The sequence below is a fragment of the Glossina fuscipes genome, unplaced genomic scaffold (assembly GCF_014805625.2).
Source record: "Glossina fuscipes isolate IAEA_lab_2018 unplaced genomic scaffold, Yale_Gfus_2 1, whole genome shotgun sequence".
Classification (NCBI taxonomy): domain Eukaryota; kingdom Metazoa; phylum Arthropoda; class Insecta; order Diptera; family Glossinidae; genus Glossina; species Glossina fuscipes.
This window is the reverse complement of record NW_023998415.1, coordinates 47,494,280-47,520,608: the sequence shown is the minus strand read 5'-3', so window position 1 is coordinate 47,520,608 and position 26,329 is coordinate 47,494,280. Positions and strand designations below refer to the sequence as shown.

Below are 26,329 nucleotides of genomic sequence, written 5' to 3'. Positions count from 1 at the left end.
CCCTCCCTCTCCCGCTCACAAATGTACACTCTATTTATTGTAATTAAAAAACATCTCTCTCAAGGCCAATAGAAAATTTTCATTGAATTTTGTTAAAGCAATTGAGAAATATAATATTTAGAGTTCTTCAGTGCGAGCTGATATGAGCGATAAAACGAAAATAAATTACATATGCTAGTTGGTCGTTGGATTCTCTCCACCGTACTTGTGCACGCACATATAGGTATACCAGAGATTAGATGCATGTGCAAAACACAAAAGTCTATACGCTCTTGATTTAACGTGAAATCAAGAAACTTTTAGAAGAGGTTTTCCTCCGTCCAATAATGACAATTAAAGAAAAAGTGGCCAAATGAGCGCAACCTTATCGCTTATGTTGCATTAACACAGCAATGACAAATCCCTAAGATGCGTTCTTGCCTATTATTTTACATATATTGTTGAGCTCTCTTGTTATTTACATCTGTCTCTCTCTCTCTCTCTCTCTCTCTGACAACACTAAATGCAGCCAGTGATTGCCTTGTGTCGTATTTAATTGAAATATTTATGTTTATATAAGCAAACAACAAGGAGACGACCTTTGATCTTTGATCATCATCGCTCTTGTATAATATATCTATATATATATATATATATATGTGTGTGTTGTGTTGCGGTCTGATGTTTCATTTCATTTCATTTTAATAAAATTTACTATTTATCGCTTATATGTATGCTTATGTGTACATGTATTCACACTTGTATATGCAACAAAATCAAGTATGTTTTATATTAAAAATTACAGATGTAGTTGAACACAATATAGCTGCTAGGTTATGTTTCGTAGAGAATTCTCGCATAACTTTGAAAATATTTAGGTAAACAAAATTTTAGAAATCTTTCAATAAAACTAAAACATTTTGTACAAAAATATTATGAATTTTTACGAGAAATAATTTTTGAATTATTAAAGCGAAAGTTTTCTACGTAAAAATAATTTTGGAAACGAATTTTATAACTATTTCGCATAACAGCATTTAAAAAGTTCTTCAGCAAATTGCTGCAAATGATTTGCAAATATATGCACAGCTATTAGCAAAGTATTAAAGCTTTGTTTTATTCATTTTGTAGCACTTGAAAAAAATACAAGTCATGTGATGTTCATTGACTATCGCTATCGCAATCTCTATCGTCCGTATGCCCTTCCTCCAAGTCGAAAAAATCCATCAAGAAAAATTTCAATTTCAATTTCAATCAACTACTGGCAGAGCATCCTATATCGGTATTAATAATTAACTGAATCATAAAATGTTACACCTTATCTTTTATCTCTCGCTTTATCTGCACATAAGAGGAAGAATTCGAGTTTCACATATTTGCCTTAAAGCAGCCCTACTCGCTCCAAAAAAATGGATCAACTCGTTACTCCATTACTCCAAACATCACAATTATCACGAGATATACATTGCATTGGATTTTGAATGAGATACTTTCGGTCCAAGAATTCCAATTCCACTTTTCTACTACGGCAATAGTTAAAAGTGTTACCGGTCTTACGCTTCTTTCACCCAGAGGCATCAAATATATGAAATTTATCATCTGAAAACTAACTTGTGCAGCACCGTTACGTCGTTATTGGGACTCCGTGCGCGTATTAAATTTCCAATATATCTATCTCTTTCTTTCCTCTTTTTTCCTTTGATGGTGGAGCTTCTTTATGTGCGACAGCTTGCGCACAATTTCTACATGGATTTAAAGCAATACGGGCCTGAAGACGATCGTTAAACATTACTTCACCAATGCTGCCAGCAATCTCTATGTTTCTTCAATTTCTTATAGCCCTTTCTTATTTCAATTGTTTTAGTTGAAAGGACGTTTTCACTGTACTCAGGTACTCGTCCAATTCCTTGAATCTTTGCTTGGGCTAACAACATGTCCCAATCACGTTTATCTATTTCGCATAGCTCGGTGCGGGCAAATAAATACACGATTTCCTTGCAATGTTTCTGAAAAGATAGCAAACACATCAGAAATTTAGTGACGCATGACATTCCCATGTATCCAGGAAGATAGATTTCCCTTCGATTCACACATTAGATAAAATAAAGACCCATCGTAGCCTTATCGAGGACAATCCGTTGTCACTTTTTTCCATACTTATCGTAGTCATGCCTATCATTTGCGATTACAATCGCAATCGGATTAGCAAAAAACCTGATTATCTTTCCATATACGAGGTCATGGCAAGGCTTGCCCCTCATTTAGAGTTTTTTCATTCAACGAGAATGTTTCTCCGGTATTAAGTGTCCGTAAAGCCATGGGAACAGCTCAACGCATTACTCTATTCAGTAGAAATTAATATGATATTCTCTACGGAGGATGCATGTTTAGTGCGTTAATTAAGTCTAAGCTGTCGTCTAATTATTCGCAATAAGGCAGCCAAACAAGCAAAATTACTTATTACTTACAATTAATTTTAAAGAGTGTAACTTAATAGCTAGCTACCTCATTGTGCATCTAGGAATGTTGCCGTCTTCTACATTCGCATAATTGCACTTGGCTTCGCGCAATTAATTAATCGGTGCATAGATTATGTTAAGCGTGTGTTCGCGCAGGAAAGTGCGTATTTGAGAAATGCCATGATACAAATTGTTTTATACTAAAGCAATAAATTGCCTTCCCAAGTATATTAGCTTGTCCTACGGTCTTACCACATCTTTATGATGAAAAATAGTGAAATCTTCTTTTAGAGAGTAAACCACTGTAACTGTAGCCAAACCGAAGAGTTGTTTTCGCAATTTTTTCAAGAAGTCGTAGTAGAATCATAATATTTGAGAAGCTTATTAAGCTTATTAAGCATACTCTCAAGTACTAGCAAAATAAATTGTCTTGGAAAAATAATGAAAACTGACAACCTCGCAGCCATTCTTTACGCACAGGATAAACTGGTCGAAATTTAAATCAAAAAAAATAATTATCATTTAATCTATTAATTCTTGTGTAAATGGCGGGTGTTTGTGTGAAAAAGTTCAATGTTTGACCGAAACAACGGCACTCTTTTGTTAATAAAAAATATTTTAATTAACTATTCAAAAAAAAAAATCCGACATATTTCTCTAAAGAAGAGTAGTTTTACAGATGCCATCTCAATGGTCGCAGGTTTCAAATCCCAAGTGCGTTAGAGTTTCATTAAAGTCGATAGCTTTTTTATGCTAGTGTTTTAAGACTTTAGTCTTTGAATTTATTTATCTGATTAAATCAATCTTAATGGTAATAATGAAGATACCGTAAAAAATTCGTATGAAAAAATGAAAATTATTTTTAAAAAATCGTCCTTTGAGATAAATGCGTGTTGAACATTTATAAAATATATTATAGACATGTTTTCTGATTATAACAAAATTTTTCTGTTTTATTTTTCCATTAGCCGGCCATTGTAGAACTATAAAAGTGCCCTTCCAGGTTCCTCATTCTCATGCTTCTGTTGCTACGTCTGCCAAACACCAGTTAGTTGTCTTAATCCACTTGGCATCGGTTTCAAAGCAAACACTCTACGATGACGATGCCTGTATGATATCTATTCGTAATATTTCCAAGATGCAAAGCGTCTTTTAGGCAAAAAAAATAATATATATATTGATTTATTGAAAAATTTACAATTGCTTAACCACTGAATACACGATATATTGCATATTCGAAGATAAAGTAGTTTGAGTATTATATAATCAGATTTAAATAGATTATATTTACTTTTCATGTTCGCATTACTTCAAGAAGATTAATAAGAAATTATTCTCGATAAGAAAGAAGATTTCTTAAGACGTCTAGTGAAAACTCATTTAACCAAATTAACAGAAATTCATTTCAATGATCAAATATTTTAAACTTTAGTCCTGCCTGACTAATAATATGCTTAGCTATTATCGTTATTGCTCCGAAATATGTAAAAGTAGTCGCCTCCTATAGAATATGCAAAGAACTCTCCAGATAATGCAAGAGAAAATTATTTATTTATGTCGTCATATATGTGCGTTTGTTCATATGCACATCTATGTTTAACAACAGGAAAGCACAAGCATATGTATTCGCATGGTTTAAATTATTTCTGGAATTTTCATCTATTGGGCGTAGAAGACCTCAACTACTCACTAGAATTCAAATTGTTTAGACAAGTAAATAATTCATTGACTTTTGTTAAGACATTTGACTAAGATTTAAGTCAAAACACAAATTACCTCACAGGTCGAAAGCTTTTGCCTACATTTAAATATACGTATATATATATATATATAAATGATTGTACACATATGGAAAGCCAAGCACATATGTGCATATCGCATTAACTTTCTCTTAAGATAACTTTGAATGAACAATATCAGATTGCATATATATATATATGAAATAATGAATCCTTTTAAAAATTAAATGCATTTTCATATCATTGTTATTGTAATTAATTTACTTTCTCTTCATCGTTAGGTGAGTTAATGAGAGTAATATGAGTAAGTAATTAATAAATTTATTTATTATTCTATTTTACAACTACGAGTAACAGTGAATAACAAGTCATATCGTTAATAGCACAAAGTGCACAAATAACAAACCAACCGCTTGCTTACAATTATTTAAAAATTCTAAGTAATTAAGACGCAGTATGTTCATGTAACTACCTTTAAGCTATTATATAAAAGTTCATTACAACTATGTATATGCGAAGCGATATAAACAACAAGTTGTATATCGAGTGCAATGTACATAAACAAGAGATCGATATTAAAAGATTCGACATAAAGCTTGCAATGTATAAACATTCGATGAGCTATCAAATTGTTAAAGGACGCGTGCAATGTATAAAATTTGTAAAAATAATATTTGCGGAATGTGTATGTAATTCAAGTTTATCAAGAGTTTGAAAAACTTCATATTAGATATATGAACTTTATGTCGCTCAAGTTGCTCAAGTTTATATATAACTTTTATATATTGACCTGAGATGATGAATAAATACTAAAACTTCGTTCTATTTCTTATTAAAATATTGGCGCATTTCTATCAAAAATTTGCTTTAGAGTTAAATTTCTCTTCCCATTTTAACCAATTGCTTCTTTCTCATAACCATTGGACCGTATTATGGCAAATATTTATATGTAATAATAATGTTTTCATGCATCTCTACTATGCTATTATATATATATATATATATATATATAGTTATAGTCTTGCTGTCTATACTATATGCTTTGGTTTGCAACTGTTCTATACCTTTGAATGAAATTTATGTGCGTTTCCACTCAAGCATAGGTCAGGAACCTTGTCCATTAGTAATTATATGTATACCTTGCGTTAATACAACTGCTATTTATTTAAATATATATAAGCAAATAAGTAAGCAGCATAGAGAATTCCATGAACGTCTATGCTTATGAATATGTGAGTGCACATTTTCCGAGTTATGTACATATAGCAATTATTTATATTGCAATTATAATCAATTTAGATAAATGATAAGGGCTTACATCAAATATAAAACGAATTTCACATACTCTTTATTGCAGTTTCAAGATCAAAAATAAGAAATAAATTTTCACACACACACACACACACGCATACACGCATACACATTCAGCTAATCTGAGCCTTTTTTTTTTATATTCAATTCAAGCAACAAGCATAGGCAAACAGTTCCGAGTTTCTTCGACTCCAATAAAAAATTTTATTTTACAATTTTTCCTCTAAGATATTACCAATACGCACATGGCATTAGATACCTTTGAGAAAAGCATTCAACTGTATCTTGACTTAATTAAGCAAAAGAAACAATAACGAAAGGTTAAAAGACTCAAACCCTCTGCAACACGCAGAGTAAACCTTCAGATATCTTCCTAAGTACATGGTAAATAGCATTAGTATCAGTCGGTCCGATATAAATTTGATTACCCATTACATGGAAATTATGGCTGAATCTAAAATCGGATCTTCCTATCCAATATTGTGTATGGAGTATCGAAATATTTTAGTTAAATTTTAAATTTCTTCTTTTTTTTCTTCTTCTTCTACTTTGTTCGAGTAGAAATAGTAGGCATAAACGATTCGACTGCAACCGAACATGATTTTCTTCCTTCTTTCTTATTTAAATAAATAATGAAAAATTTAAAAGAATTTGGACGATTCCCTCAAGGAAAGAATAAACTACGATACTAATTTCATTGACAAAGAAATAAACAATCTGTAGAAATAAATGTTCATGTCTATTAATAAATCCGCATAAACACACGCACATAAATATTATTAAATTTACAATACAATTAATATATGAACTCAAAACAGATGTATGCCTTGGATACACTAAAAGTGATCCTTTTTATATAATGCAAATATTTACCTATTCACACGTAGACAAATACTTCACATTAAGTATAACTATAACGACATATATCATTTGACATGTTAGGAACGTGTGAACAAAAAAACCGATCATAAAATTATTAAATTTATTTAAATTTCTAAAGAAGAAAACTTATTATGCTCTATAGCTAAACTAATATTATCTTTTGTCGAGCAAAAGCCAAAGCAAAGTGAAACAAATTATTAAAAATAACTTTAAAAAAAAAAAAAAAAATATATATATATATATATATTTAATAACAATGCGTTTGCATTGAGAGTGATTTTAATGGGATATAGCAAAAAAAATATAAAAAAAAAAAAAAACAAAATAGAAATTTCGGTGAAATTTTATTGAAATCCAATTTATCAGAGTAAAAGAAAAAAACAAAACAAAGCAAAACAAAAAATCGACTTGCTTTTATGATATGGTAATGTTCGTTAATGCAGCATTGTTCCATATATGTAAAAAAAAAAAAAGAACGAAAAAGAAAATAAATAAATAAATGTAAGAATAATAATAAATAAACGAAATTGCTAACTACAAAAAAAAAAAAAAAAAAAAAAATGGAAAAGAAAACAAAACGCTAGTAATTGTATAAAAACACTGCAACCGGAACGTAATAGTATATAATTTCGGTGGACTCGTAACCGAATTATGGGCAGGCAGAAGCATAGGCTGCTTATTCCTCTTAAACGATTAATAATTTTTTTTTTGTTTTTTTTTTTTTCTTTAATTTTGAAAAGCTAATGAAATATTTAATATATACGAAATATATTTTCAATCCTTTTTTATATGGAACGAACAAAAAAAAGCTTCATTAGTAATTATAAGGAAATAAATATGTATGTAAACGTGTGGACGGGGTAGCTCACGTAAGGCTTTCGCTTAATTGATTTACAAAAAAAAAAACATATTTAATCTCAATGCTATTATGTGTTTTTATAACGAATCATACCAAGATGTGACTATCAGTCACTTACAGGGAAGATTTTTTTTTTTTTTTCAATTTCACAACTTAAGAAGAAAAAATATTCCGCATAAAGAAATTATCAAGTGTGCTATTGCATTTAATGTTCTCGACTCTCTCTATATCTAGCTCCTTCATTGGGTCCTTTCTGCACAAAATGCATAGTTATAGGTGTGAAATTGTAAAGCATAAGACTATTTTGCATGAGCATTGGGAAGGTCTGCACGAAGTGAGTACTGCGTGTTGATAATTTCCGATGAATGAAACATGAATTCATCGCAACACTCCAGAGTCAAATCGGCCGTCAGACGAGTCTATAGCAACAGCGAACGCAATAGTCATTAACTCAAGAATAAAAAAACTGTACAGTTAAAGGGGACGGAAAATGTCATAAATAATTGGCCGGGGGCACGATTGTCTCTGCATCTTGGTTGGACATTTTTATGTAGAGACTATAGGATACCCTATGTTTTGCTCCACGCGCTTGAAAACACATTAGAAATGCTATCGTACTTCTATAAACTACGTAGAAAAAACGGAGAGAGACACATTCTGTTCTCGCAAGTCTTACGAACAAAAATTTATTTACTCCATTTGTTGACCTAACATAATAAACTTTAAATACTTAGCTACTGGATATTTATTTTTAGAAATATATTTTTAATCTTGAAAAAAAATCAAGCAAAGTCTACGTTTTTACAAATGTTTTTGTCAATTTTAATGAGACATTCTTTGTATTTTTTTTCTACTCATTTTTGTTTTTAATTCAAAATTTGTATAGGCCTCAAAAGCATGTCTGGCACGGTGCTTTACCCAACGGTGAACGTTCGATTGACACATATTGCGATGCGTGGCATTCGGGGGCGAGAGATAAATTTGGTTATGCCAGCAATTTACTGGGGAACAAACTGCTTGATCAGGACCGTCAAACATGCGACAGCAAATTGATAGTGTTGTGCGTTGAGGCGCTGTCGCAGGATCGAAGAAAAAAACGTGATTTGAGTGACAGGTAAGTTAATGAAAATCAAATGGAAAAAAAATTGTTTTTTTTTTTTTTTCTACGTGAATGTGTGAAATGACAAGGACTCAGTAAATATTTTATGTAATCTTTTTGCCAACAAGCATCCAAACACTCTTCCCATTTTACAAATTCCTATATACAATTTTGAATTGTACACATAAATACATTCTGGTATTTTCAAACAGGCGAACATTTAACACAAACAACAACAACAACAACATAACAACATTCTATTGTCAAATACAAGTCACTTACAGCACATAGCCGAAACACTACGGGGATATTAAATTTATAGGTCATCAATGTTACTACAACACATCACCTACTTTTCCCTTCATTCCCCCTCGCCCGCGCTCTCACCCACTCAGCATTTCTCGTATTAGAACAAAAATTAGTAAATATTTCGGTAAAGGCATGCATACAATGTAATATGCAATCATTACTGTACCACATTCTCGTCCCCTCCACAACTGTAATTACAATCAATGCCCGCTATCAGGTAACTTCAATAAAACAATGGCTTTGGGTCCCTTTCCTTTCGTTTGATGTTTAACAAAAGTACGAAAATAAAAAAGAAAATCTATTCCATTATCGCATATAAAGCTGAAAGTTGAAATTATCATATACATAGGCGCACTACATATACGCTCTCATAATGCCATTACATCAAATTTGCTTTATAACATAAAATTCAAAGAAGATTTTACAAACGTTTCTTGTCATTTTATTAACATTACACATTATATAATATATATGTATATATATATATAACTTGTGCGTATAGAAATTCCTTTTCTTCATCTTGTAGGCGTTTCAATTAAAATTATAGAGATAGACAATAATCGGCAACGTTGCAAATTATTAACTTTTCTTGTATTTTGGAATTTCATTATCATACAAGTATTTCGTGTCGTGGAAAAAAAAAAAAAAACGGCAAAGACGTGTAGGCAAACAGTTCTACTAATTGAAAACAATGAACAGAATAGAAGATCTTAATATAGGGTGCCAGAGCCATCAAAATATTTATATATTTATTTATTTACTCAGCTGCAAATAAAAATTTTCAACTTTTACACCATATACTAGAATTAAACTGTAAGTAAGAAGACGATAAGGAGAGTAAGAAAATAGATATCGAAAATAGAATCCCGAAAAATATACTACGATCAAGTAAATGAAAACTACAGATTAAGGTATTGTGCGGGAGATTTGGAATGGAAATGGTCAGCAGAAAGAATCTAATAATAACATTATTAAGGAAGAGTAAAACCATAAGACAAAGTAATTGAATTCATTAAATGATACGAATTAAAAAATTGGAGTATTTGAGTGTAAAAAAATTGAGTGTTCAAATAAATTGTTGCCTCGCGATTTACTTACGACAATAAAACGTTCATTTCCCCGTATCAATACGCGCTTCGGCATAGTTGATCAAATGTCACTAATCTCATGGAATTTTACAAATAAAATTCTGAATTTTGCTAGTGGCTACCAGATGGATGTATGGAGGGACTAGTAACGACTTTTATTTATCATCAGACTTACCACTATTCCTAGTGAAATGAATTTTTCACATCGTCTTAAAAGATTCTGTAGATAACTCTTCAGGGATAGCTCTCAAGGACTTCTCTTTGGACATATTATTTTCGTATTATATATTCATGATCTTTCATGTCGGATGCAGTCATCAAAAGTCTTGATGTACACTGATGACTTGAAACTATGGTGATAGGAAAGTCTCTCAATACATTCAACCTGGCCTTGGTGTTCAGTTAACTTCTTAACGCCAACCTTGAAAAAATACAGAAAGAAAATGCATATCTTAGGACATACTTCATAGTTTGATAAATACTCGCCACTTGATGAATATCGCACGAATAAGCCATGTTTTAACCTGAGCCTTAAGCTATATCTTATTGCCCGTACTTACACTACAGTCAAAAACAAAAAAAAACTTCAATTAATCAACAAAATTCAAGCGAAAAGGAAAACTGTTAAGGTAAAAATTCTGAATTTATGATAGGCAAGTAATATATCATTAATTGTTAATAAATAATCGTTTAATGTTAGTCAACATAAAATTATTGGGCAGAATGGTTCGAGATATCACTTTATACCATTTGATGAAAGACGATCGAACTTCAAAGACAGAGAATCGTTACGACATGGCGCAGAGGAGACCTCCGATATTTTGTGATACATTTCTGCCAAAATTTTCGAGTTTCAAAAGCAAGGACTGAGCATTGCTTTAAGCAATGCAGTTCTTTTTCTTCATAATGCTTTCCGTACCTATCATATTTTGCCTAATGTTTATATATTTTTCTCCCATACTTAGCTAAACTAGAGAAGAAATTTAAAATTATTCTCATTGACGTAGAAAGAGGAAAGAAGCTATGTTCTGCTTAAGCTCAAGTTTTCTTTAAAGGCAAAATTGTTAGCACTACTAGTCTAGTATGCGCTTTATGTTAGGACAATAAAACACAGATTCACTGAAGAGTTGTTTTCACAAATTCCAGTTCGGTTTCTAAAAACGAAGACAGCACAAAACATTGTCAACAATTTTTCACAAATCCTTGAAGCACATCACAACATCACTCCAAAAAAAAAAAAAAAAAAAAAAAAACAAATCATACTTTAAGTACATAATTTTTTCCATTTGACGAATTATATGTACTTACTGCTGCTTTGCTTGGTTTGTTTATTTTGTGAGACCTTTTGTGGGTCTCAGGTTTTTCACAAAATGTATTTTTAACTTTTTAATTCAAATCTTTATTTAATTTGTTTAATTTACAAATCATCGCTTGGCACACTAAACGCTTAAAACGGTAACGCACTTTGCTTTGTCTTTTTTTGCCTCCTTATTTCATCGGAGTCCGGGATCCAGTTTGCAGTTTGACCGCCACAAATAGACATAAACAAAATATTTGCTTAATTACGTGGCGGATATCATACCATGCATAACATATATATATATTGTATACATCTATATTCAAGTAATTTATGAAATTTATTAAGGCTCAAAGCAAGAGCTTAGTGTTCAGATTGAAACTTGTTTTACATAACACGGCGAATCTTTGATTCTTGATTTGCTGAATTGCGGAAAAGAAAAGAAGAAAATGTTTGTTCGCAAACAAAAATGATACGAAAGTCTTATATGAGGCAAACCAATACGTTTATCAACTATCGATTTCGTGTTGAACCAATGTTAACCAAAAAATTCGTGAGCACCGACTGTTCGTATTGAAGTGGTCGAAGTTAAAAGATAAGCAAGAAATTATAATCGGCTTAAGGCCACCAAATGTAAGCTCATGTACAATATCGGATTACGAAACACATGTCTTGACCATTTCGGCAATTCTTCATTTAAAACTTTCATGAATTTTCCTAATAAAAGAGATGTCATTAACAAAATCTCTCTCTCTCTCTCTAATTGAAAGTTCTCTGAATTCGGTAACAAAAACTAAAAAAAAAGAAAAGAAGGCAATATGATAACAGTTTGAAATCTCTAAATTGGATTTAAAGTTGAAAGCAGTAGCAACGATAACTACGTAAGAAATCAAACTGACAAAAACATTAGAAGGATAATGTTTTGTTTGAAAATTTCTAAAAATGGTTTAATGGCGTTATGTATTGATCTAAAGCGGGATGGGTGCGGGAACCGAAATAATGCGATACATGCAGCCACAATGAAAACTGGGAATGTTTACAAACAATAGAAAGAAAAAGAAGAACCAATACACACACACTAATTGAACGTCAAATAACAAAACAATAATAGGCCGAAACCTTTCTTCCATTGTATACATCCCTCACTCTCTCTCTCTCTCTGTGTGTGCCTTAGTGTGAGTAGATATTTATAAACGGAACGTAAAATTCTACATATCAATAGCGCAATGACGACGTATGAACAGGCACAGATTCACATATAGCTTTGCCGCCAACTATTGTCTAAATATAGAATAACAAGCGCTTCACTGACTCTCCTTTACTATTAATGAAATTCAACATCGAATTGTAAATAAAAGCGCATATAGATGTGTGATTAGTTTTTGTTATTTTGGTTTATAAAGATTGGGATATACTAGTAGGTGTAGAGAAGGTATATGAATGTGTGCAAACAGAGAAAGAGCAGCATATTCGCCCGAGTTTGTAACTCGTAATCCTGCACTTTGTTGTTACATCCAATGCATAAGTGCCTGCCTCTATGTTAGTGTTTGCACAGATGCCAATATTGTTGAAAACAACAATAACATGGAAAAACAATAAATAAATGAATGCATATTGTATTTCTCCACTCATTCAGCATGTGCTTGATATAAAAACCAATTTTTACTTTATTACCTTGGTTGAGTGTGAAAAACAAACACTACAACAATATGCTCAGTCACACTCAGCAAACCAGACTAAGGTCAGTTTGGCAAACAAGCGAACAACGCTTTTTCGAAGGAAATATACATATATATATATATATATGTATAAATATATATATATATATATATATATGTATAAAAAAGAAGAGAAAGGCAATTGTCAAAGAAAACTTTTTTTCAAAATGTTCTGAAACCCTTTGTATTACATAGAAGTTTCACTGAGATTATATGTGTGACTTTTTTACATATACATATAAACTTGACTTTGTATATACATACAATTCGTTATGGTATTTGAGTACACTTGACATATAATATGATATGTGGCTGCAATATGATGTGAGTCATTTTTTCTCTTTCCTCCTTAAATCATCTACGGAGGACAATGAAATAAAGCAAATAACGCAGATATATGCGGCTATGATCGCTAAACATGCGTACTATGCCGATTTAGAAATTCCTAATTTTCTCAATTGCTTATTATTATGTGTGCGCATAATAAAGTTCGTCGTGAATCGAAATTTTATCAGAACGCAGGTAACGTGCACAACGTTGCCAGACCATGGCTAGAAATGCACAATTTGTCCAATTACTGACTAAGTAAAATCTATGACTTGCGAGAGTTTCATAGCGTGGGTGTTATCTGTGAGGTTGTGCGTTTTAAGTCCTATAAGCAGCGAACAATTTATGTCGGCAAAGATTAATCTAACGGAAACGTCCTTCACACAAGTTAATGCAAACTTAGCTTCCTATTACTTTCCTACTACTCCTCAGGCACATGCTTCAAAAGTTTTCAGTATTAAATGCACAAAGCTTTTGCGAAGCAATCAATGTTTCGTATAGTATTTCCATCTACACCATCTATGCCCTATTAACGATTAAAATTAATATTAAAAACTCTATTTTGACTTCAATTGTCACTAGTCGCAAATCGTACGCGTAACTAAGAAATTTGTTTGTCACAATTGTCATGAGCTTGTACCAAATTTGGTATTTCCGAGCAATAGGCGGAATAAAATTCTGATATATCAAGTTTATTATAAAATGGTTAAAAGCACTCTAATCGGTCAATTACCGATCACTACTACGCCTCGTGCCGTTATTCATTTATCTTTGTGATAACACACCAAAAATTGTCGATTATTGTCATATAGAGGCGTGCTTTCTATAAGAGTCCCCATATTGATGGGTGCCCACACCATCACCTGACGTAATCCAAATTTAAAAAGTTCACAAATTAGATTATATCGCCATATAAAGGCTTACCTTTTATGAGAGCCCCTAAGTTTATAGCGCTGTTATCCAAATTTCCTTCAGCTAACTTTGATGCCAATTTTCATAATAAAATATTAAAAATTAAATTTTCATTGCCTTTTCATGGAGATGGAAATGGTGTCCAATCGGTAGATCCATGCGAATCAAATTTTTTGCAGTTAACTTTTCTATCCAACGACTCTTATGAATCAATTCTCATCGTGAAGCATTGTGAGTTTTTTGTCACGAGTAGTGTTACTTACACCTGCTTAATCCACATTCGGTAAAGTTACTATTATGATCCAATTTTCACCTTTGAATTCTGAAAATGTAGTCAGTCCATTTTACCATATGAAGATTCAGTTTTCGTAGGTGCGGCTATGTGTGACGCGGTTCAAAATATTGCGATTCGATATCAATTTTTTACATCGCTTCAGAACCTCGAAACACTGCTACCAACAGATAATAGCTTTTCAAAACAAAGTCTTATGAGGGGGAAGGGGTCGATAAAGTGATGCAATCCAATCGATTTTCGTCAAGTTTCATGCGTGAGGCAAAACACATCAGTGTATTAAATTTTATTAAAATACAACAATAATTGGAAGCTGTACGTTAAATATAGGATTACATGGGAAAATATTAGACGAACAAACAGACAAACTTAGGTTGGAAAAAATTGAAAAAATGATTCTGAACTGATCGGTAAAATAAGAGATGAGATTTTTATAGATGCTTTTGAGTGTTACAGACGTCCGTACATACCTAATATACCATATAGCACAGAAGTGGTGTAGAGAATGGCAAGGTTATGTTATGTTGCTAACGAAATCCACGAACATAATAAAGCCGCCTTGTTACTTCTCTGTACTCTTGGTCAGACCATTCGTATTCTGCTCCTGGCGCTTATATAGTTTACGGTACTTTGACGCGTATTTTTATGCGCTAAAAATCTTAGAAATTTCCGAGAGGGGTCGATATGAAACGCCATGTATTTTAATAGGTCATCCATCCAAGTTGCCCCGCTGACGCCTCATTCTCTTTATGCTTCATTATGAAACGAATAATCAATAAGACGTAAAAAATTTCGTAAGGGGACGATTCTTGTTTTCCTTTAAGTTTATCTTCTCTTTTTAAATTTTCTTTTTGCTGCAAAAGCTAATTCATATTATATTTATTATTCGTTTTTAAGGATAGATCTACACACTTGTATACAAATGCTCAATTTTCACCCCGAAGCTAATTACAAGACTGCAGCTGGTGCGTTCTCCTTTTCGTTTCTTTTCTTTTTTTCATCCAATTTATTACACATGATTGATTTGATGGTAATAATAGAAATTTTCTGCTGAAATGCACATCTTGTGTACTCACGCTTGTCTTTCGTCCTCTTCACTGGCAAATGCATTAAATATTCAATTTGCTTATATATATATACATATATATATATATATATATATATATACATGTTAATAGATGGAGAGATCGACCGGCACATTTTTTTTTAAGCTTCACATAACGTTCAACGCTCAACGCTCAACGCTGTAGGATTTCTAAAGTTTTAATCAAACACAATACGCATAACTTATTAATTTTAAGAGTTTCATCAAACAACGCGACTTATCGATTTTATGAACATTTATTCCGTTTTTTATTATTTGTTTTTGCTGCTAATGCATTATTCCGTCGGCGCAAAAAATAACATAAAGAGAATGGAAGAAAATATGATAACCATAATAATAATTCATACGTACGCATGTACATACTTAAGCAACTGAATACAAGCGAACTTTAACATCGCATAAATCATTTAGTTCATAAATAAGGAAAATTAATACCATCACAACCGAACGAGAGTCCTGAAAGTAGATACAAATAAGAATATTTCAATCAAAATGCACATGATGGGCCGATCCTAGGGAAAGCGATACCAAACAGAACTCAACGGCTTATTTTCAATAATGAGCGTGGGCCATAACTTCATTATTCGAATTCCCAACAGTAAAGTCATCAATGCCTTTCACAGTAACTGTTAAAGTAATTAAATACAACAAAATAATTCAGTTAAGCACGAATTTGCTTCAAAATACCATTAACGCGCTACTCTGTGGAATACGTATAAATTAGAGTTAAATTAGTCTTAGTTTAGCTGACAATTGTCGTGTTTGCACGTTGCGAGACCGCTACGTTAAAAGTCAGCAATTTTCATACACAATACAAAACGAGTTAAAAAATAACGTTTTTTTGACTCCGTCCATTTCGTGGACAAACTCGGGCAATTATTCGCTTCCTATTTTGTGTCACTCTCAGGCTAATAGTTTGGCACAATCCCAGAATAGATTTAATCTTTAAATTACATAAATTTTTACTTAAAATGGAATCTAAATTTTCCACTATACGATAGTCAGCGAACTTTTATAAGATTATCCGAAAAGTTATATCGTTCTTTCTCTTTCCCGAAATGAATGACAATTTCTTTTAGCGTAATTTTGAACGATCGTATTCAAGAAATGTATTCACCCAGCGATATTTTGAATTGTAATGCGGCAGTTTGCATCAATTAATGCTTTAAGTGGTGTTCTAGAACGTGATGGATGATGGATCTTCAATATAAAACCTGCCAGAACAAAATTAATCGGATCAATTTTGATTACTGGCTTCCTATAAATCCACTCACATTTAATAATTTTTCTCTGGCTTAAACAACATTTTTACATTTTCGATCGTATAAAATTTAAGACCTGCCGTAAATGCTGCTTTTGAGTTTGACCGTATTTGATAGGGCGGTAAACACCAAAAATATAGCCCGAAATCAAAATAACTTGTTCTCAAACAAGCTTCGTTATGTCAGTTCTTAGGATATTTACTGAGAATGCGGCTTAAATGTGAACCTGCCTGTAAAAAAATACAGTGATATTCTCTGTTGGGAAAAAGTCGAACGAAAACACTTTGTGAATAATCTAACAATTTTTCGTAGACTACCTAGCTGTGAATGAAAATGTGCAAAATTAAAAGCTTTAAGGGTAATTGCTTTTTGGATCGCAAGAAAGAAGAAGACTGTTTTTAAATCAATTTGTTATTTACAGGACTTTTCTCACTTATATGTTAAAACAAAGGTATGTTTGATATTTACGATCAGCTGGATTGCGCCATTCCAAGGAAGCCGTATGCAAGAAACACTTAATTCACTCAAATTGCCTCATAACCAGATATAGCTCCAAAAAAATGAATGGCTAGCAAATTAATCTCGAGGATGATGCATAATCGCGCCACTGACACACCTAGAGCCTCATTACTCCCTTCATTTTATAACTTCTCTGCATCGATATATTTGCCTAAACAAAAGTTTGCTGAGAACGACTCAATAATACGATTAAGATGAAGGAGTGAATTGAATGGGGGAAAATTGCGAAATCTTCAGTGGAACTTCTTTTTGTTTACTTGCTTGTTGACTTGCCTCCGCCTATCAAATTTTACTACCTATTAAAGCTATCCTATAAGATAAGCCTTTAATTTACGAAGCCTTAACGAGTATCCCTTCCTAAGGAGTGTCAAATTCGCCGTTTTACTATTTAATGCTCTCAAAGATGTGAAGCACACTTATATCTAGCAAGCATACTGGCCTTTGCGTTCCCTGACAAGCATTTTGTTTCAAATCTAGGAAAAAACCACGACGGTGCCAACAAAAAACACCATACAGACACACAGACGGGCTTTATCAATTCAGAATTTCACGCTAATCAAGAATATATATGCTTTATCGGGTCTCTAAAGCTTCCTTTTGGGTGGGACATACATTGTAAAAAACAACAAAATCAGTATACCCCCTTCCTTCAGTGGTCGGTATAATTAAACAGGTTTTTAATAAACTCTTCTAATTATGGTGTTAATATGCATCGTACCATTCATTGAAATCAAGCCGTGTAAAATATTGGCTTTTGTTATGATTTTGCGTAAGAAAAACGATGAAAGAATAAGAAAAAAAAAAAAAAAATCCTTTGTTAGTAATAAATGTTTACTAATTAATATTAATTAGGGAAAAAATCTGCAGAGAACCCTTAAGCAGCGATGAATAGGATAGGAAATAATAGAACAATATTGAATAGTGTTTAGTGAAGAAATATAGTTTACAAATAGTACCGTAAACAGAAACGATATACACAAAATCATTATAATCGACTTAAAGCGACTCGTCTCTTAACTTAGAACAGTAAGCCCAGTATTCAGTATAAGAAAAACAAGCGTATAATTTGTATAAAATTAAAAGAAGTAATCGCGTGACAATTTTTGAACATCAAGTATTTTGAAGCAATAAATGATTTCTGAAGATCAATTCAAAATGTTAATGATACACTAACTCACTTTGGCAAGCAAATTTTTTGTTATACTCTGCGACACGTCTGTCCGTCCGTCTGTCTGTCGGTCGGTCTGTCGGTCTCTTCATATATTATTCCACTTAACTCGCCAGAAGCAAATCAGAAAATATTTGGAAGAAATTGCCTCACCTACACTCACACAGTTTGCATCGAATCGAATATTTCCACTTCCCTTAAAAAGACGTAGTAAAAAAAAAATTTTAAAAAAATTTTTTTCTAAACAAATGATTTAAGAGCATTATTTTGGTTTACCCAATGAATGTAGAAAATTTGGATGAGACACTTTCTCTTATAAGAGTTCTCTTCAAAAAGGAATCATTTATATAAAATAACAATTTCACATATAAATTTGCTGGTCTAGTCTAGTCTAGTCTGAACTAGGTAGGTTGCATTTTGTACATCCCTCACTATATAACAGCCTCGTTGAAGAATAAGTTTTTCGCCGATAGAGAGGCATAACCTTTCATATTTGATGGGAAAGATAATTGAAGAATCGTATTAAGCCAAGAGGAATTGTGTGCTTAATGGTCGACCAAGCTGGATTATAACAGGTTTTAATTTCGTTTATAGGCACTACCAAAGGTTATAATCATACATATTCAAGTTCAAGTTTAAAATTCAATTTGTAACTTTTAGAAATGTAGTTAAAAATATTTATAAAAAAGTGTGCGTAGTAAACCTACTATGCGGTATAGAATGACAGCCGGGAAAGTTTGGTGATTTGTTTGACTGGCATTTTGATAAGCAGCGTCTTGAACAGTTCGCATTCCTTAATCGTGAATATAAGGACGTTGTGAGAAGGACCGCCCGAACATACTTCCATGCCTGAATGTTGAGGCATTTTCGAAAAAGGAAAGTTTAATAATTAATTGAAAATGTTTGAGAATTTTCCGTTCATTATTTGAAAAGGCACACGTTAGAGTTCGTATTCAGTTTAACACAGTTAGGATATATTTAAACCTTCTATTTTTTTTTTACTTTAAATAATTATTCATAATTTTTTTTTTTTTTCTATATATTAATTCCTTTCAGTGATATTGAATTCCATACAGCTGCTGAATATGAAGAACATCTTAAGTGGTTGTTAACTTGAAACTAAATCAGTTCTGTGTATAAATTAGAAATGGGCTTCCAAACTATATAGAAGCAACCATAGCATAAACATTATTCCGAACATCCTCTTCATCAAGAACAAGAATAACATCATAGCTATGAAATCACTAAAAGAATATAACAAAAATTTGCCATAAAATACATTCAATCGACAAAGGAAGCCAGGCATTGCCAAAAGGAAAAAAAAAAAAAAAAAAGAAAATGAAATACCGAAGTTCATGCAAGGAAAAATAATACTCAAAAAAATATTTTTCTCATTTCTAATGATTGCAAGAAAAACAAAATGTGTTTTCCTAATAACAATAAAAGAAAAACTAAGCAAAAAGCAAAAAAAAAAAAAAAAACAATTTAAATATCATTTTAAGCGATAAAATGTAAAGATAGAATAGATTTGCATGTGAAATAGTAATAAATTTTATTTATTGTTTTTTATTCTTTTCTAAAAATAAAAAAACTAATATAAAAATAATAATAATTAAAACTTAAAAGTCATAAAACAATAATTAATACTAAAATTATAAGATAAGTTTTTGTATATATGTATGTATATGTAGTGTTTAAAATTAAGAGAAAAAAAAAAAAAAGAAGAAAACTCCACACATAAACAACAATACTGAAAGGAGTAACTTTCGAGATTCATCAACACACTAAGTAATAGTCACTAATTTGTAAGGAGAAAAGAGCGAACGAAAAAGAGAAAATCCCTTTAAGACCAGAATATAAATAACAAAAAAAAAAAAAAAGAAAAGAAAAGAACAAAAAAATTAAATCGCTAACTGAGATGTAAGTCAGTCCATTAAAATTAAAACAATCTTCAAAACACTCTTTCAATATAAAATCTTCATAATAATTTTTCTCAATAATAGCGTTTTCACTCTTCTACATGCATCCACCCGCCTGCATTTATGTATGATTTTTGGTCACTTGCAAGTATTCTTCGCAGATTTTACAAAAAACACATTTGCGAGAGACAAAGACTTAATTTTTTCCCCCCTGAAAGGAAATTAGCTTGAAATTCATTATCATTATGTAAGATAATCAAAAATTTGGAATTGTCCAGAACGAAAGTCAAGAATGAAACCATCTCTAACTTTTAATTTTCTATAATGGGGGCTGGGATAATAAATGGATGTTCAATTACAATGCAGCATAGACTATCTGAAACTTGCACTTAAACGAAAAGAGTAAGATCAAAAGATTAAATAAAGAGAAAAAAAAAAAAAAAAACAATTATATGAATCCAGCTGTCGACACCTACTCTCGATATATTAAGGCTAACGGAATTCGCGTAGATTCCGCGTACACGCTTTATTGCTATTCATTCGTAATTTTCTCAACTCGTATTCCATAACAACCTATTGCTATATGTAAGCCATCAAGAGATATAGAGAAGAGTATATTCAGACTTACAAAGTAGGCCATATTAGTTTTAAAATTTCCATCTAGTTTTATGAAATTATTACTCTTATACATTATGATAGGTTTCTCTCTACATCTACAAATAAGCAAAATTACTTTTTTTATTTTTCAATTTACAATGAGTTCGTTAACTGCGCGATTTTGTTGTAACGTGATTTCTGCCGCAATTGTCTTGAAATTAAAAGTGAATACATTTTTGTAAAACAATTACAATAAAAGAGATTCTGCATAAAAGTTTTTGTGACATGAAAATTATTTATTAATTACTGTACACTAATCTGTGCATTCAGTTTAAAGTTGTTTTGAAAATGAGGACAAAAAAGATTTTGTTCAACTCTTACGTTCAAAAGACTTCTGTACTTCTGTAATCTAACATAGACGACATTTAAAAAAAGTTAGGATACCACCTCTAAGAAATGTTCTAAAAAAAACTTGCAAAAACTTTTGATTTGAAAATTTAATGAATTTGAAACGCTATTAAGCTATTTTGTGTTCAATTCTTCATTTCATATATATTTACAAGTTGCTGAGAAACCTCACATTAAAAGGCTTAAATGAATTTTCAAAATTTTTAATATAATTAATAATAAGCGCAGGAATTTTAATTTGCTTTTAGGACTTAAGAAGACATATTCTTTTAATTTTTTTGCTCAAAAAAAAAATCAAATCAAAAGAATTAATTCCCTTTTAATGCAAAACAGATTAATGAATCTCTGAATGAATGAATAAAAGTAGACAATGGAAATTATTTGTTTATCTAACGCCTTGTCATAAGCCAATATACCTTTTGCACCTAATAAATTATTTAATAAGTTTAAAACTAAACGGAATGTAAAGGGAGGATTTGTTTAAATCGTTTCTCAAGAAGCAATTAAGATAAAACTGAAAGCAATTGAAGCATAGTAGAGAAATTACAAAATGACTTTCAAAATTCCTTATGCTCTTGCCACGAGCGCTTTTCCCCCTATTTAAAATTAATTTTAAATAGATTAAAAATTTCATTCTACTTAATAAAGATAATTTTGTTTTTGCAATTAACTTGATGGAGTTTATTATTGCAATAGACTCGAGTTATGGTATTTGGTTGCCCTTACTTGATTACTGTACTGATAAAACTAATAATATTTGTAACGGTAAAAGCTTCTTTTGTGTTCAAGTTCATATTTGATACTTGGCGATCAATTCGAGCTAATCAAGTGCTGCAAATCAGGCCATCAATGACCTCTGTTTACGTAAGCGTAATACATTTTCAAATTTTCACTCTAAATAATCTAAAGCCCAGGCGACTAATTTCCTATAAAGTAAACAAAACATAAAGAACAACTTATTAATCCTTAGCTAAAGAAAATATTGTAAAGCAAATAGAAGAAAATTTTAATAATAAATCAGGAAAAGATTGTATTTTATTTAAAAACTGAACTTTTTGATACCTATCACTTACTTACTTATGTAAGATATTTATTTATATTAGACATATCGTATATCGTATCAAATCATATCTTTACAAAATTTGACAGCACTTTATAGTTAATTGTATAAATGATATATGAATTGTATTTACTTATTTCTATAATCATATCTTGGATAATAAACTAATGACGATATTGTATTATTGTATATTGGGATGCCATTAGCAAGAAAAACAGAAAAATTATCAAATTTTTCTTAATTGTCGATTTATTCATCCGCATTTAAATGATTCTCGAACATAACATGAGAAAATAATTTTATAAAAACATTTTTCTTGTAAGTAAAGCTCTTATATTACAATAATGATTTCAACAGGCAGGCAAGCAGGTAGGCAGGCAGATAGGCAGGCAGACAAGCAGACATATAGAAAATTAGGCAGATATAAGCGAAACGGCGCCGCCTTCTATTCAAACGTTGACAGTTCTAAGATATGAGCGCCCAAAGCCAACAATCATTTCGACCTGTCAAGTGAACAATTATTATGCATTCGATTCCCAAAGCTACAGTTAGTTTTTACATTATTTTAAGACAACATATTTCTTTTTCTCAAATAATTTTATTAACGATATTAAAAACAGGAAATGCACTTGGTGTTCATATAATTTTTCCAAACAATAGCTGCCGTATTGAACAGGAAAAGAGTAAATAGACAGCAATACAGAGCAAAACAGAGGAGTAGAACCATTATTAACCTTTTATTAAATTATACCTGAGAAGTCTTTAATTTTCTTTTAACCCGCACAATGGGAAGTCATTTGGCTTAATTATATTTAATTTTTATTAAATCATAATAACAATAATAATTTGTATAACTTTTTAATCAAAATAAAAATTTCAAGCAAAAAAAAACAAGAACAGCCCGAATAAACACCTGAAAATAATATTGTAATTAAAATATATTCAAACAAACAAATAAATAAATAAACAACAAAGACAACAACAACACAACAATAACAACACAAACTTACTGCATATCACAGGAACACTCACATATACATGCTAAAGCATTTAACAAATTAAAAATAATTTTTATAATTACAATTAAGAATAAAGAATACTAAAAAAACTGACCACCACATACATACATTTACATACATTTACATACATTTACAATCTAACAGGCAACACATACGAATTAATGACATATAATATTAATTAATTTGAAAGAAAAAAAATAAAAAATAAAAATAAGTGAAAACAAGCAAGTAAAGTAAAAAATGAAAAACATATATATATATATATATATATATATATATATACACCCACATAAACAAATATATATATGTTATTATATATATGCATATATATATGTTTCTAGTTGTGAATTAAAAAAATCTTTTTATACGTGAATTTAGCAAAATATAGTAACATAAATATTTAATGATATTTAGTTAAGTATTTGTCGCGCTCATTTACTTAGCCACGCTTTCCTACTTCTGTTTTTTTTTTTTTCCTCCCACCGTTTTCTTACTTTTGTTTTTTTTTTTCCTCCCACTCTTTCTTTCTCTCTGTCTCTTTCATACTTCTCTATTCATGTATACTACGTATGCTCAACATCACACTCGGCCCAGGTCGACCATTAGATATCCTACATTGCTTCGCCCAGCACGCTTATTAATTCCACAGCCTGCATTCTGGAAGATGCCCAAAACATAACATCACGTAATCCAAATTTAGCAAACTTGGTTTACATCCCAAAAATTTTATTATTGTTCAGGGGTTTCCGCCCCCTGTAGAAAGATTATCCATTCAAATTCTCTACGTTTAATTTTTTTTTGCCAAATTTCCACCACTGATCAATTTTCATCATGAAATGTTAAAAAGTAAAAATTTTTCTAAAGGGCTTATGGCGTCTAAGAAATAGACCCATGGGGTTCAAATATGATCCACCTAATGTTTATATCCAATTATTACTATTGCAAAATTTTCATCGTAAACCATTACCAATTAGACTATATTCGCTTATAAGGGTTTATGCATCATAAGAACACTTATATGCAATGGGATCAAAAAAATAAACCTACGTAGTCCAAATATGGTAAGTTTGGTTTCTATGCGAAAGTAATATTTTCAACCAAATTTCACCATCAAATGTTGAAAATTACATCGTCTTACCATATAAAAATTCATTTTCCTAAGAACGATTATTTGAGAGTGAGTCCAAAAAATGACCTAGGCAAATCCAAGTTTTTCACAGTAATTACGCAGCGATTTTTGTTAAGAAATTTTAAAGATTTTTGAATATTTTTTCAAAATAAAGTGTTATATGGAAAGTGGTCTAAAAAGTGATCCTACCTGAGTCAATTGCGATAGCTTTTGTCTTTGAGCTAAAATACGTCAGCCTTCAATATTTCGTCAATATGTCTCAAAACTTGCGAACTGTAGGCTGAACAGACTGGCAAGTTTAGAACGTTTCAGAAAGCGATTCCGCGACGGGATTATAAAAGGTTGGTCTATCGTAAACCCTTCTGGTTTCTACATACCTCCTTATAAACTTAATATGCCTTTGCGCCATGAATGCGGTAGGATATAATAAAATAAAATACAAAAAAAATATGTATTTATTGCGTGAGATACTTGCCCATCAGCGGTGAGATTGAACGAATAAGTTCAACGGGATGAGTTTATCAACGAAAACCAGCAGGGTAATTACGTATAAAAAATTTATCTATCGTTTTCCATTGATTCCACATCATGTATGACATCCTCACTGACTATTTATTATTGATTTTATTTTTGGATTATGTACGCAAAACAGCTATGAAATACATATATACCTCTTTCATATTTGGTAAATAAAACGAGAGCAAAATACGTTATTAGTTCGAACAAATTTGCCTTAGGATTGAATGTTCAGAGTTGCATTTGCAAGAAAAAGACATCTATAAAATAAGAGCAAAACAATATCTACAGAAAATTGTTTTCATATAAACAGTAAAGTGTGAATTCATGAAAGGTAATAACATATATAATATAACTGACTGCCCTGACATCGCTGCCTCCTATTAAAAGAATTGTGTTGTCGCTCCTTCCATGATCTCCATATAGTAGCGCCATCACTTATAAATCGTAAAGGGGTGAATTGTTATAGAAATTCACCGCCGTCTTGGAATACATTAATTCACTCCATTTCATGTTTGTTTGTTTTTTTTTTTGACTTATAAAGTTTCAAAGCACAAAACAATTCTCATTTCGTTAGCTAAAAAATAATTTAATCTACATTTACTTTTCTGTTTGTTTTTGCTTTGTTTAATAGAGATAGATTAGGTCTTAATTATGCATTAAATTAATATAATTTGCATTTTTTGTTGGTTATGATGGGGTCTCGACCCGTTTAGCGGTTACAACGGATAACCGAATCGAACAGATGAAGATCATTTAATTTTGTGTTTATTTATTTCTGTATGACATTGTCCATTGTGTTTGCATAATGTTGTTTGCTTATACACACGCAAACGTCAAGCTTGCTTCCTATTTTTCCTTCTTTCTTTTTTTCCAAATAAACAGTCGGAGAGAAAGCTGTAACGATACACATATAATACAAAATGCAAGGCAAAGAGATTATTTTTCTTTCGTTATGAAAGCGTAAGATAATTAATAAATGATACGTAATCAGTGTGCAGCGGAAAGAACCACCAAACGAAGCTTAGTGCAATTTCGTTATCAATTCAATTAATATATATTTTTTGGGCCTCTTCGGAAATGTCTCTTTTTGTCAATCTTCTCTCTCTCTCTCTCTCTCTCTCTCTCTCCCCACGCCGCTCGGCGTATTAACATTTCAATGAGCAGCATTTAGTTCAATTAAAAACTTAGCGTTGTTATGCATATTTCTATTATATTATCTTTCTCTTAATTTAATTTTTTCTTTACATTTTCCCATAAATATACATATACACTTAGATACAAGGTGAAATGTTTATATATATAGCTTATATTAATAAATATAATTGAATAGATATATTAAGCATAAATGAAATG

At 31.2% G+C, this 26,329-nt stretch overlaps 1 protein-coding gene across 1 annotated transcript in view; it reads left to right on the top strand.

Moving 5' to 3' along the window:
- Nucleotides 1-19,659, top strand: part of LOC119644979 (collagen alpha-1(XV) chain) — a 448,380-nt gene extending 428,721 nt beyond the window's left edge. Inside the window, exons 24-25 of the mRNA XM_038044722.1 lie at nt 8,116-8,343; nt 19,382-19,659. Of these exons, the coding sequence (XP_037900650.1) occupies nt 8,116-8,343; nt 19,382-19,442 (289 nt within the window). The 3' untranslated portion in view covers nt 19,443-19,659. The remainder of the gene's footprint in view (nt 1-8,115; nt 8,344-19,381) is intronic.
- The last annotated feature ends 6,670 nt before the right edge of the window (nt 19,660-26,329 follow it).